Source organism: Malus domestica, chromosome 11 (assembly GCF_042453785.1).
Source record: "Malus domestica chromosome 11, GDT2T_hap1".
Lineage (NCBI taxonomy): Eukaryota > Viridiplantae > Streptophyta > Magnoliopsida > Rosales > Rosaceae > Malus > Malus domestica.
Window position 1 is genome coordinate 1,634,952 of NC_091671.1, and position 14,676 is coordinate 1,649,627.

At 35.1% G+C, this 14,676-nt stretch overlaps 1 protein-coding gene and 1 long non-coding RNA gene across 2 annotated transcripts; one reads left to right on the top strand and one right to left on the bottom strand.

Annotated features, from left to right (window-relative positions):
- Nucleotides 1-281: 281 nt before the first annotated feature.
- LOC103447080 (accelerated cell death 11-like) lies at nucleotides 282-3,258 on the bottom strand. The gene is made up of 4 exons (XM_008386256.4): nucleotides 2,952-3,258; nucleotides 1,697-1,869; nucleotides 898-1,043; nucleotides 282-570 (listed from the first exon to the last, which is right to left on the bottom strand). The coding sequence occupies exons 1-4, from the start codon at nucleotides 3,153-3,155 to the stop codon at nucleotides 452-454; spliced, it is 642 nt and encodes a 213-aa protein (XP_008384478.1). The 5' UTR covers nucleotides 3,156-3,258; the 3' UTR covers nucleotides 282-451.
- An 8,594-nt stretch (nucleotides 3,259-11,852) lies between these two features.
- On the top strand, nucleotides 11,853-14,202 carry LOC108175305 (uncharacterized). Its single transcript, XR_011573398.1, has 3 exons — nucleotides 11,853-13,012; nucleotides 13,611-13,666; nucleotides 13,760-14,202. It is a non-coding gene; the product is annotated as an uncharacterized lncRNA (long non-coding RNA).
- The last annotated feature ends 474 nt before the right edge of the window (nucleotides 14,203-14,676 follow it).

Below are 14,676 nucleotides of genomic sequence, written 5' to 3' on the forward strand. Positions count from 1 at the left end.
ATGTTTGGATGACTACGGAGTAGTAGATGGGGGTGCAGAATGACAACCATGGGAGATGGAAGGATTTTTTAAAGAGAGAGAGAAGGGCATTTGCTCCATGGAGATGATGGACTGGTTAGGGTTTTATTTTTTATTTTTAAGTAGATTTGAGTTGGGTGTAAAAAGAAGTTTGATTGAGTTGAGTTTTGATAAGTAAGGGCGGTTTTGGAAATAACGTTGGGCGTAAAAAGATAATGATAGATAAATCAAATACAATGTGGATATAAAAAGTAAGCTGGGTGTTGAGATATAAAATATGGGTTCAAATAAAATTTCCCTTACCATAACTATAACCAAATCGAATAACAATCCTTATAAGGTTCACACCGATATTCATACCATACATTTGAAATAAGGAAATAAAAGAATATTTGTAAAATTGCATGAGTACATGCGAAAAGACGGAAATCTATCAAATCAAGCGTAGCAGCTCTTGAGTTGACTCCCTTGAATGGAATAAGTTGTCGATGTAGTGTATCAGAGGAGCTAATGCAGTAACTGTCCTTTGCATCTGAACAAAAGCCGATGCTTCTGATAAAATTGAATACCAAACAAACTGTGTTACCAATGAAGTCCAACCCTAAAATACCCATGTACATATAGCATTCATAGTAAATTCATGTTAATTATATATGCTCAATATCTGGACGTAAGATTTTTTTTTTTCTTCTTCTCTATATTGGATATGAAAATAAAGAACCTGCAACCGGCCACGGTAGCTACCGCTACCATGAGCAGTCAAACCGATCAATCCCAAATCTCTAGCCTAATGTCAATAGGTATGAGCTAGTCTGCTAGAGACCTGGTTTGGAAGCGGATAGTATGACAATGATGAGTTACATACTTGAATAGTCTTACCATCTAATTTTACCCTTTTGAAGAACAGTGACTTTGTAGGAAGGGTGTGCAGTGCACCCACAAAAGTCTTTCTGAGAGCCCATCCGTGGTAGGGGTACAAAACTTGGTTATATGCTGTTTTAACCGGATCCATGATTGATTTTTCGCTGCCCAAGTAAAAAAAAAAGAGAAAAGAAAAAAAAATCAAGTTATAAGTAACTGTGAATCTGTGATAGTAAAATAAGAGGTAGCTGCAAAATTATAGAGACATACAAAAAATAAGAGATAGTAGTCATTGATTTAGGGTTTGTTCTTTTGTGAATAATTAATTCAAACATTAGTCAATAAATAATTATGTGCCTTAAGTAGAATAATTAAGTCATAGTATAATGGATATCATGAGTTTAGAACGAGAAGAGTCTATGAGCTCGTTTGAAAGTACTTTTAAAATGATTAAAAATGCGTCTGATAAGAGTATTTTTGAAACAAATCCTTAGTAAAAATGCAAGTAAATCTTGAAAAAACACTTGAAGTGTTTCCTGCAAAAATCACATAATTGATACTTTCTAGCAAGAAGCACTTTAAGTGCTCTTGAAACCCAAAAACACTTTCATTAAAAGTACTTGATGAATATTAAACATTAAAAAAATTCATGATGAACGGAAATATAAATTAAGTGGATATGAGAAAATAGAACATATGAGTGGACGTAGCAGCAGACTTAAGATGAAATTGCATTTCCAAACGAAAATGATTTTAGACATGTTAATGAAACAATGAATTCAGAGAAGATCGAGGCTAGGTTTGAGACAAGTAAAACCTTGAGGCCATAGTTTGCTCGAATATTATCTTAAGCATCTCAAGTGAACGCCTCACTCTGATGAGGGATCTCGAAGCACTATTATGGGGCTTAAAGGTATTCTGTTGTATTTCACGGTCAAGCGAATCTTCTAGGGTATTAACTGACTTTCCTGCCTTTTCAATCACACTAACCTGGTAACCACCACATTAGCCAAAATTTAATTAAACAAAACCAAAGAAACACTCACATCAAAGGGAAGTATATGAACAAAATAAAAAAGAAAATATAAATAATTAAGATCATCTTTGAAATATGTAAAATGTCTTAAATGTGTATTATATAACTTAAAAATATATTTGAAATTCAGTGCACCGGAATTTCAATATCGAAATTACTCACCCTCACCAGAAGATGTAAAAAAAAAAGTAGTATATTTTCATTTTTACATCTCATGCATCACCATACATATGAATAATAAGAAATATTTAGGAATTTACATAATTGAGTTTTTTATTTAGTATTTTTACCTTCCTTTTATTGTTTTAACGCAATGAATAAAAATTTCATCACATTAATTTTTTTTTAAATCAATAACAAAAAAAAGTTAGATGCATTTCATTTTCATCATGAAATTTATATTCTCCTACTACAGCAAAACATGTCTCTAGAGTTATAAAATGTTCATTTACATTTCTCAATTTTACATATCCTTGCACAGGAAGTTGCTCTAAGAAACTAAATTAGCTATAACTTATAAACTATTAAATCAACATGTGGTCCAATATCCTAGTGTGTATGGTGTTGAGTTTCTATCCATTTCGAGTTTGAAACTTTTGCTCTTCTAAATAATTGTAATAGTTTAAAACCCTCTCCCCCCATTAATAATAATAATTTTTTTTTATAAAAAATCCATTTAATCTAAAGGAAATACGAGCAAATCAATTATAAAGTTGAGGAACACTGAATAAACAATAAGGACGTATATAAAATAAAATTTGGTCCCTTTTTATTGTCTGTATAGTATCCTCAAGTTTTATTATGTATTTAAAAATGAGTAACTGATTTAATCATGTGTATATTTCCCATGAGTCAAATGCACCAAAGAAATCAAAGCACTCATCAATCACAATCCACCAAACCCTAAAGAACACCCAAGTTTTATATCAAACTTTTGAAATTTGATGCAAATGTAGAAGGCAATGACAAGGTTGCAACCCAAATCTCCCCTTCACCAAAAAGCATCAAACTCTCAAGTTTAAGAGATGAATAATACCTTAGCAGAGTACTCTATGTCGGCGAACTTCGAAGCGACGCCTAGGTGTCGAATGAGAGGAGAAACGAGACGACAGGCTTGGGTGAACTTGCCAATTTCCATGGTGATCGGTGCCGGAGAGTTCAGCTGAGCGGCCAGTTGTTCGAACTCATCTGCCAGCCTTGTCATAATTCTCTCATCTTTCCTTACCACTACCCTTTCCATTCTATAACTTCTTTTCACCAAGTCTCTGCTCCTCTCTCAGACTCTTTCATTTTATAGGGAAATTTGAAAACTATTTAAAATTTGGATCCCAAATAAAATTAAGGTCACCACTTTAAAACTTTAAATTTACTAATTTAGGACAATACTTAGACACTGACTATTCAGTACGACAAGTATACTGACTCTCAAATGGCCCACTAACAAACATACACGTATATGTTTGTAAAATTCAATATATATTAAAATTGAAAACAACTGAAATACTGTTCATAATCACAGTGTAGTTCCGACTTTACCCTTGCTTATTTTGTATTATTACAAGGCTGCCATTCAACCTGCTGGGTTCTTAGCTGTAGTTCATTTTCTTCGATAGCATAGCGAGAAAATTCAGTTTCCTCATCCATCTCTTCGTTCCTGCTCTGACTAGCTGCACACTCCATCAAACCCAAAGAGGGAAAAATGTGTGCATGTGCAAATATATCTGCAGTAAATGCAGATGCAGGTGCAAATGCATATAAACAAATGACAAAGAACTGTTGGAAATATATCCATACACCATGAAAAAAAAACTGTCAAGTTGTGGATAACTTCTATTACTTTTTGGATGATTAACTGTGTTAAGCTTATGAATTCATCTTTATGAAATGCATTTACTCACGTCTTTATCAGATTGGGTTACTTTTTTTTTTTTTTTGTAGAATTCTTCGTTCAAATTTTCAGGGTTTAGGAAAAAAATTCTGAAGTTATGGGTTCTTTTAATTTGATTTCATTTTATTTGAATTATTCATTCAATTTTTGAGATGTTATATCAAATCTCCAAATTAACTCATAGTCATTAGGCCTTACAAATTTACGAAGTAGGAGATTACCCAGATGAAATTTGTGATTAAATTTTGTTCAATTTTTTTTTAGTATTTAACTCTTAGTCATTAATCACAAATTTCTATGATTTATTAGTATTTAACTCTTCTCCTAATTCTTTCCTTTGACCCTTTTAATCTTCTTCTTTTTTTTTCGATTTTGATAATTACCCAGATGAAATTTGTGATTAAATTTTGTTGGATTTTTTTATATTTAATTTAGTCTTTAATTTTTGTAAAATATGCAAGAGAGTTCAAAGTCAAGATGCGGTTATGCCTCTCAATCTGATTGTTTATAGATTTTGTACGATTTTTAATAAGGCTATCTATCAAATCTTTTGTATGCAAATAGTATGTACACATCAAGTATTATCATTTGTATGTAAATAGTACTATATACAAACTTTCCGTACGGCTTTCAATCCCGCAGAATGGCACGGGGCGTTCCTTTCTAGTATCTACTATTCTTGCAACCAAACAGCTATCATCTCTCTGACTTGAACCATGGAGAAACAGAGACCCATTTTTATAGACCATTTTAATGGCCTTCCTCCCAGAAGGCAAGTTTCGAACCTTCTTGTTTGTTGCCCTTATGCACCATCCTCCTCTTACCAACCCCAGGGGACTTAGATCTCTTTACTACTGATAAATTTTTCATTCACAATCAATAACACATAATTCCAGATCCGTGGGGATGGGTCTTCTTTTTCTCCATGTTTGTGGGTTGTGAATGGGATTAACAGAGGTCCGAAGGAGACTCGAACAAGGGATTACGGTCGAGACAACGAAGGAGGGGGTGGGAATGGGATCGACGGGAAGGAGATGCAGCTGGGATGGATAAAGGAGAGGTTGAGGGAGGATGTGTGGGGATGAGATTGACGGAAAGCGGTTGGGGTGCCGGGTCTGGGAAAGAAGGAAGATGATGGGTGTTTGGATGTTGGTTCAAGATAAAGTTTGGGTGTTTGGTTAACAAGATAACCAGTGTTTGGGAAGAGTTTTAAATGACAAGTGTTTTAATATTACTGGGCCATGTCATTAGGTTAGTATTTTGGGTACTGAACAGCCTGTATCCAAGTATTGTCCTTAAATTTATGATAATTATAATCAAAATTTGATATGCAATTACTAATATACCCTTAATGACTAAATTCTACTCTTTTTCTAAAGGGAGTTTTAACGAAAAGCCCACGGTACTATTCACTTTAACGAAAAACCACATTTATACACTAAAATGTCAAACTTGGTACTATTCATTTTACCCTTTATTTTGTCTTTATCGTTAAAACTCAAAGTTTTCAAGCCATTTTCATTAGTTTTCCTTTTTCTAAACCCATCGAGATTCTTGTTGTCTAGGTGTGTCGGAGTGTCGGACACGCCCCCAATATAGGTTGGACACAGTTAACGATTTGGACACGGTCAAGACACCTTTGTACATGCCACGGACACGGTCAACGGAATTTTGTTAGGCTATTTCAGGCTAGGAGGCAAATTCATATCCGCTAGGCTCTTTCAAAAGTCATAGATCTTCACACAGGGAGGTAGATTCAGATCCGCTAGTCTTTTTCAGGCTAGCCGTCAGGAAAAAGTAAGTCATCTTCTAATCGGATATGCATTTTTCAGATAGGGAGTTTAATCAGAAATGGGATAGTAGAGGAAAGAGAGAAATTTGCTTTTGGTTCTTTGGAGAAGAAGACGGGGAAGAGAGAGCCATTATCCTATTTGCTTTTGGTTCTTTGGAGAAATTTGCTTTTGGTTTGCATATTTGATTTAAAAATTTGGTCTCTTTAGCATTATTCTTTTTAATTTCCAACTTTTAATTTTTTATTAGTTTTATTAGTGGGACCCATGCAAAACAATTACTCTAGGATGAAGATCCTTCCTAGATCCTCTTTACGGGGATCTTAGGAATCCTCACATCCTAACTGTTCCTCGTATATTGTGCACCTAATTTTCATTAGGTACTATTTGTATTTAATTTTAAATGATAAAATTTAAATAATTTTTTTACTGCACGATATATTATAAATGACAAAGATGTGAGGATCTGTAGGATCCCCACAATTTGAATCTGGATGGGATCCAAATCCATTACTCTAAGGTCAAAACAACTATACAACTTTATCAAAACAGCTATACATTTTGCTAGGATGTAGCAAAACTTTTTTTTCATTTCTTTGTTCCCCTCATTTTAGGGGTATGTTTATTTTCAAACCCTGAATTATAACAATTTAATTGATTATGTTTGTGTTATAATTATTATATATGGTGAATGAAATTGATGAACATAAGTACTTTGTTATATTATGATTTTAAAATATTGTTTTTAATATATGTAATATGTTGTGGCCTATATTTAACTGACAGGGAGAGAGGGTTGACGGCACAGAGAAAATATAGAGAGAGATGTGTTTGTAAGGTTGTGTAGAGAATATGTTATTCCCCCTACGCAGTGCCTTTTTTTATAGTAATAAGAGAGAGAAGAAAAGAAATCATTCTCCTCCAAGGAATACAAGTCATAATAGGAAAGAATAACTAGAATCAAATCTAATCTAATATTTACAAAATCACACTTAAATAAGAAGTTTATAACACTCCCCCTTGAGTGTGTAAATACTTAAGTAGATTCGGCATCATGTAGAGTTGAGGAAGTCGACTCGTCGGCACTGATTCTGGGAACACGCTATTCTCAAATAAGGTAGGAACTTGCATAAGGAAGTAAGTCTTACACAAAAAAACCCTAAGGCTATGGTAAAAACCCGAGTAGGGACAAAATCCACAATCCAAGGAAAAATGCGTGAGTAATGCAAAGTCAAATGAATGGATTTGCATGACTTCAATCTTATGATGCTCTTATTGTTGATGTGAGAAGAAAAACTTTGGCACAATGTGCTTGGTGTTGTCTCCTTTGATGTAACCCTTCTTGAGCTGTTCGATACATGCTACGTTGTCTTCATAGATCGTCGCTGGGACGTCTATGACGAGGTAAAGATCGTAAGAGCTTCAAATATGGCCCACAATTGCTCTCAGCCAAAAGAATTCCCAAGTTGCTTCATGTAAGGCAAGAATTTCAGCATGGTTAGACAAAGTGGCTGCTAAGGTATGTTTAGTTGACCTCCAAGAGATTGCGGTGCGTCCAACAGTAATGACATAACCCTTTTGAGAACTTGTGCGGATCAGATAAGTATCATACGTCGACATAACCAACAAGGTGAGAATTGACTCGAGATAATGGGGTGCGGCATCACTCGAGGATCCGTAGGGATATAGCAAACCCAAATCCGTAGTACTCTTAAGGTAACGAAAGATGTCTTTAACACCAGTCCAATGTCTGCATGTTGGTGAATTATTGTATCTTGCCAAAAGATTAACAACGAAAGAGATGTCGAGTCTAGTGCATTGAGCTAAGTACAATAAAGCGCCTATCGCACTTAGATAAGGAACTTCATCCTCATTTGGAAAGGAAGGATCTCGTTTTGCATCTAGCGATTGAACAACCATAGGAGTACTCGAAGGCTTCGCTATTTCTTTGTTAAAGTGGCGCAACACCTTCTGGGTGCAAAGACTGGTAAATTTATTGAAAATAGTTGATGTTTCACTATACAACCAATTGACAATACGAGGAGTAACCTACATTACTACGGGAACTTTAACGAAAAGCACCCGGTACTGTTCACTTTAACGAAAAACCACATTTTTACACTAAAAAGTCAATCCTGATACTATTCACTTTATCCTTTATTTTGTCCTTATCATTAAAACTCAAAGTTTTCAAGCCATTTTCATTAGTTTTCCTAATTACTTAATGTGAGATTCAGTCTTAACATTTACAATTTTCACATACATCTTCCATATTCTTAGTTGTATTATTACTTGCACTAATTCGAAAGTGGGGACCTGCGAAGTATCGGGTTGCCCTCAATAGCAGTGCATTGAGGCGAAGTCTCGGGTTGCCCTCAACGGTAGTGCATTGAGGTCTTGGACGAAGACTCCGATAGTGACGCTAGGATTCTGTCGGATAGATGATTGCCTGAGACGTCTAAATCGTCTCTCCAAGTTGGTGAGGCTGGAATCTGGTCAGGAATAATGCCAAAGAAGTTAGTCGTCGCTAAGATCCATTACATATACTAGAGAAATAAGTGTAGAAAATGTAGATAGACTTCAAAGCATCAGTTTCACAAGAGGCCCATACAAGGTTTTTGGATTATTCCTTTCCGACTTTGATGACTTTAGAAACAGGGCATGAAAGTTATAGATGGTTCATCAGCTTACTACTAATCAAACAAAATACTGGTCACATGTGCAAACCAATAGTTGGGCCAACCCGTGACTTCAGCGTTTTAAATTCATTGTTCCAATTTGGGTAAAGACAATATAGTGCCCCAATCGAGGTTTTTAACTTTTTGATGCGGAGCATGCTTCAATTGAGGTTTTAGAGATGGTTTATTAGCTCACTACTAGTTGAACATTGACATTGACCACATGTACAAACCAATATATAGTTGGGTTAACTTGAAACTTTAGTTTTTTAACAAATTTATTGTCCCAATTAAGGAAGAGACAATCTAGTGACCCACTACTAATGAACCAAGGTTTTCTAGGTTTTTGATGTGAGACATGGTTGGTTGAGGTTGAAAATAAAAATGTAAATAGTTGCAAAAATCAAATATAACAATTAAAACTCCCATACTATTGAATAATGCGTAGCATAAAAGCCACACCGGTGAGACATGCTTCAACTAGGGTTTTCAAATCTTATGCTAAGAGATAGTGAGCCTTGTCTTTCAATTTATATTAATTCACATGTCCCTTCGTATCGTTGTAGTTCTCACTAAAAAAGTAGGTTTAAAAAGGTAGGTGGGTTTTAGATATTTGTCCACAATATTTGAAATTTGAAATCTTTGCTTTCATGTACACAATATATAGACTGAAATATCAGTAGTAGTGAGTGAAAATAGTTCACGTTTGAAGGTTTACATACTTTTTTTTTTTTGGTAAAAAAGAAGGTTTTACATACTTTGACAATGAGTCCCACAATACTTGTAATCACTAGACAGGTTTTTAGATGCAATCAAGTTAAGGAAATTCGTGAATAACGAAAATAGGAGCCACTAAATGATAATTTCGTTTTCAGTTTCAATTTTCACTTTTATTAAAAAATGAAACTTAATATATATTTGGTAACTATTTTTAGTTTTCCAAAAATAAAAATTGATAGTTTTTTTGAGTTTTCAAAATGGGAGGTGAATTGTCACTTAGTACTACGGTTTAGTGATATTTCTCTTCAGTTGTAAGTGAGACATTTTAGGTTCTATTCTTACCAAAGAAGAATTTGAATCACATTATTGCTACTACTAGACCATATTACTAAGTGACTATTTCTAGATATTAAATTGAATAAACCAAATAGAATCCACGACTATAATTAAGTAGGAGTGTGTAAATAGCTAAATTTGTGTGCGATTGTCAATTTCCTTCAAAAATTAGTTTTTTTTTACTTGCCTTTTTTATTTAACATTTTTGAAAATTGAAATGATTATAAAACAAGTAGGAAAAAAGTTTTCCAAATTAAGAAGAGAACCTAGAAAATTTAACTATCAGATGACAACAACCATTTCAACTGGAGTCGATTCAGATTAAAATTAATTGTAAAATCATATCAACAATTATTTCATTCAGCATTCGTAATTGTGCACTTTTGATTTTTCAATGAATTTATTTACCTAAACAAAAAGCAATTAATGTTAAATGCAGTAGTACTAGTACTTAGATGGCATACCATGTTGATTTTTTTCACAATTATATGCAAGTCTTTTTCTTGACTTAAAAAGATTTTGCAGATGGACACATGGCCACTTATCTAAGTTGATAGCAATTACTGTTAAATGCGGTAGTACTAGTACTTAGATGGCATACCATGTTGATTTTTTTCACAATTATATGTAAGTCTTTTTTTTTTTTTTTTTGGTAAACTGGAATTTATAGCCAGGGCAAAGATGCCAAAGCATACACCGAAAGCCCACAATGAGGCAAACAACCAAAAAACAAAGCCGGAAGTGCAAGGGGAAGAAAACTCGACACTACCAGGAAGCAGGAGTGTCACCCCTTGCACAACCGAATAAAACTAATGTGGGCAAGGTAGTCCATCTTTATTAAGTACATCAACAAGTGAAGATGGGGGTCGGTCAACCCAAATAAAATCACACATCTCCACACACCTGTGCGACGCCAACCTATCGGCCGCCATATTGGCTGATCTTGGAGTCCAAGACCAGCAACAGTCATGGAAAGAATTACCAACTTGCCTGCACTTGGATAAGATTGGAAACGCCTCCCACTGTCATTTGTGATGCTACCCTATAAACACGAAATAGACTGCAAGGAATCAGATTCAATAACCACACGAGTGAGACTCAAAGAGTGACCCAACTCACAACCACGAAGAATGGCTAGAGCCTCAGCCGCCTGAACACAAGGGCCCTAAAAAATGTAAGTCTTTTTCTTGACTTTAAAAGCAAAGCCACAATAATTTTGCAGATGGACACATGGCCACTTATCTAAGTTGATTCTCAGTGGTTTAATTAAGTCATGAGCAAGGGAAACCAATGGAGCATTTTGTTTTCTTTTTAGTTGGGTAAGATGCTTTATTCAAACGGCATGGAAATGCATATGCAAATTTCCACGCAAACAATGCACTAATCAGATTACTATGCCGAGAAATGTTAAAGAGACTTTCTCAACAATGAGACTTTCCATAGACTTTCTGTTATTTATTTATTTTTATTTTTTTGCATAGTGTTTTATAATGTTGTTACTATAATTGACGTTAAACTATGAAGTGACAGAGAATACATGAAAAATCCCACTTTCAGAAAATCCGCTTAGCATTTCTCTAGTATTCCTATATGTAGGAAACTTTAATCCATTGAGACAATAAATAATTAGGAATCAAGAGGGAAAATATGAAAAAGAAAAAGAAATAGGAGATGAATAGCCCCAATTAACTTGAAATATCAATCCTTGTATACATACAGACGATGGGAGCCTCGGAATTTTTTGCTTCTAAGGCCACTGCGAATCCATCAACGTTGCAATGATTTAGGAGATTAAATTTTTACCCGCAATCCTATGGTTTAGGATTATTTTATTCTTTAAATGTTTCAGAAAAGAAAAAGAAAAATAATCTTGAAATCAAGAGATTAAATACTTGTGTGATAAATTTGGTATAGAAATAAAGATGTGGGACTCATCGGACCTATTTCAATCGTAACAAATAAAGTGGATTATTTATAAAATTGGCTCACAAAATTGTAGTTATATTCCAAGTTTTAAAAGGCGTTAAGCGCTAGTCAGGCAGTGAGCAAAGATATAACGTTTAAGAGTTTAGGCGGGGCAGCCTAGACGTTTTTTTAATTAAATTTATTATATAATATATAAATAAATATCTATTTATATTAAAAAAATACATAATTGTATTTGATACATAAATTGTAAAACAGAATGACATAAAGATTATAAAGTATTATAACACATTGAAAACATGTGAAACAAACATATAATGAGTGTTGATCTAAATATTCAACAAGTCTTTTATAATTTATTATAAAAATAAAATGCAAAATGAAAGTTATCTATTTTCTGTCAAAATAAGAGTCGCGACTTAAGAAAGTTTAGACAGAGTCTAAACAGATCTAAACTCTCTTTCTTAATTTTACATGCCTATATATTAATCAAATGGTGACCAATTAACGCCTACACATGAACTGTGTAGCGCTAGTCGAAATTTTTTAGAACAATGGTTATATATCAATTTTACTCAAATTTTATTTAGATAGACAAAAAATCCCGACAGAAGAAAATGTAAATCCTATCGCATTTCTCCTCTAAAGCCTCCTCCTCACTCTCCTCCCTTCCCCTCCCACGCCTCTCTCTCTCTACCGCCCTCAAGGGCCTCAACTTCCGCCGTCGCCCTTCCAAATTCCCATTTTACCCCTCCAACCACTTTGGAATTCCCAGGCTGCCCCTCCTCGCATGCAACCTCAGCTCCGGCCGCAGCCAACAGCAAGCTCCCATGGACTCACCCCCGCCGGAGGCCAGCGCCGCGTCGGTCGACTCCGTGACGCACGATTTGCAGAATCAGAGCTTGGCCGGCGATGAGAAGATGGTGTAAGTAACACTCAGAGGGTTAGGTTGAAGCTCGAAGATCTAAATTGGGACAACTTGTTTACCGGAGAGCTACCTGGCGATCCCCGGACTGATACCATTCCACGAGAGATTAGCTTTGATTTTTTATGTGTATTAGGAATTGGGTTATTTTCTGTTTGGTTGCTGAGAAAGTGGAGGAAAAAGGAAAGTTTATCGTACATGTGGGGTGTGTCACGTGTTTGCTACTAGCTCAAGGCTTCCACTTGCGTTTTTGAATTGTGCCAACTCGGAAAAGTTGTTAAATTTAACCATAAATTCTTTGAACATTGTAGTTACTCAATCGAGAAATCGCCAAGTGACTTACGATTTGTGTGTTGTGAATTGGGTTCTGTTTGGTTGCTGAGAAAGTGGAGGAAAACCAAACAAGAAAATGAAACATATGTGGGGTGTGTGTTTGTGTACCAGTTAAAGGCTTTCACTTTTGCGCTGTTGTTTCGGGCCCAAATCAGAAAAGTTGTTAAATATATTCATAACTGCTTAGAAATTTATACTTACTAATCAAGAAATTGCTGAGTGGCTTACAGTCCGAGTGTTGTTAGTTGGGTTAGCTTAAATTGGCTATGGAACTGTGCCATTGATAGGTTTGATTGTGATTTGATTTCTTGCTTTGAGCTCCAGTTGATTTTTACTAGCTGAGGGGGTGTTATGTTGTAATTAGAATCGTGAAAGACGGATAGATCCTTCTTATCGAGCTCGCTTGATTTGGCAATGGAATTGTGTCATTGATAGGGTTGATTGTGATAGATCTCTTGCTTTGATGGAATTGTGCCAAAGATGGATAGATCCTCCTAAAGAGTGAGTATTCGTGTTTCTTGTGCTCCAGGGAACATCAAGTGTTAATGCTTTTTGTGAACATGGATGAGAAAATAAACTTCATCTTAAGAGTGAGTTTAGTAGAATCAGAAAGAACAAAAAAAAAAATGTGTTTGACAGCATATATTATGGGTAATGATTTTGATGGTCCTTCATGTCGAATGTGGATCTGTTTTTACCTCTGCACAAGAACCTTGTGGTTGGCACTTTAGGAAATTAGATCAGTTTGTAAATAACATGACACTATTATAACTCGTATGTGGAAATATGCTAAATTAGTCCCCCAGATATTTGTACATATGGAGTCACCAAATTTCCACATGTTTTCTCAAGATTTCTGTTATTGATTGAAATTTCCTTTTCTTCGAGTTCTGATATTTTGCTGAGGCTATTGCTTGCTATCTACATGTGTTTTTCATCTTGTATCTCGGATGATTGCTTTGGTTTACTTACTGTACCTTGAACCATTGACTGATATACCATACTTCACTTTGATGAATGATGCATGAGTACGTATGTCTTGCATGTGTGGTATGCCATGTTTCATGGGACTAATTTGCCACCTTGTTTGGAGTTACAGATTTGAAAGGCCAGATTTTCTGCTTATATTCTCTGGGCGTCTCATTCAGTGGGATCGTAAGTGCTTCTATGAATATTATGTTATGAGACTCGAATTTGGGCTTCTTGTATTTTTTCATGCAGCCTGGATGGATGCTTTATTTTATGCAGGTTCCCTTATGCTCAATGCTATGGTGGACATCAATTCGGCATGTGGGCTGGTCAGTTGGGAGATGGGTGGGCTATTACTCTTGGGGAGGTTCTTAATTCTAAGTCAGAAAGGTGGGAACTTCAGCTTAAAGGTGCTGGAAAGACTCCTTACAGTCGGTTTGCAGATGGCCTTGCTGTGCTTCGTAGTAGCATCCAGGAATTCCTCTGGAGTGAAGCAATGCATAATCTGGGAATTCCAACAACTCGAGCTCTCTGTCTTGTGACCACAGGAAAATTTGTCACGCGCGACATGTTCTATGAGTGTGTTAATTAGATTTCTATGCAATGAGTATTTTTATACCTAATCATGTTTTACTGTGAGAACCATACACGATTTTGTTCCCTATTGAGATAATTTCTCTTTGTTCTTTGATATTATTAGCCTACTTGCTTTGATCTTTCCCTATTGAGATAATTTCTCTTTGTTCTTTGATATTATTAGCCTACTTGCTTTGATCTTTCCCTATTGAGATAATTTCTCTTTGTTCTTTGATATTATTAGCCTACTTGCTTTGATCTTATGCTAAAATATCAATATCTTGCTCGAAAAGGAATAAATTTTAGGAATATATGTTCCTCATGTTCTCTTGTTAAAAGAATTTCTCTTTGTTCTTTGATATTATTAGCCTACTTGCTTTGATCTTATGCTAAAATATCAATATCTTGCTCAAAAAGGAATAAATTTTAGGAATACATGTTCCTCATGTTCTCTTGTTAAAAGAAATTCCTCATGTCCTTATTTGCACTGGCAGTCCAAAAGAGGAGCCTGGTGCAATTGTTTGCAGGGTTTCTCCATCCTTTGTCCGTTTTGGGTCATACCAAATACACGCCTCTAGAGAAAAAGAGGACCTTGACAACTATATTTGGCCCAATGTTTT

Bases quoted from the DNA above. Each gene is read 5' to 3' on its own strand.
- LOC103447080 (XM_008386256.4), bottom strand. From the start codon at position 3,155: ATGGAAAGGGTAGTGGTAAGGAAAGATGAGAGAATTATGACAAGGCTG. The intron at 1,870-2,951 runs GTATTATTCATC...GGTGGTTACCAG, and splicing joins ACATAGAGTACTCTGCTAAG to GTTAGTGTGATTGAAAAGGC. The intron at 571-897 runs GTAAGACTATTC...CAATTTTATCAG, and splicing joins CAAAAGGGTAAAATTAGATG to AAGCATCGGCTTTTGTTCAG.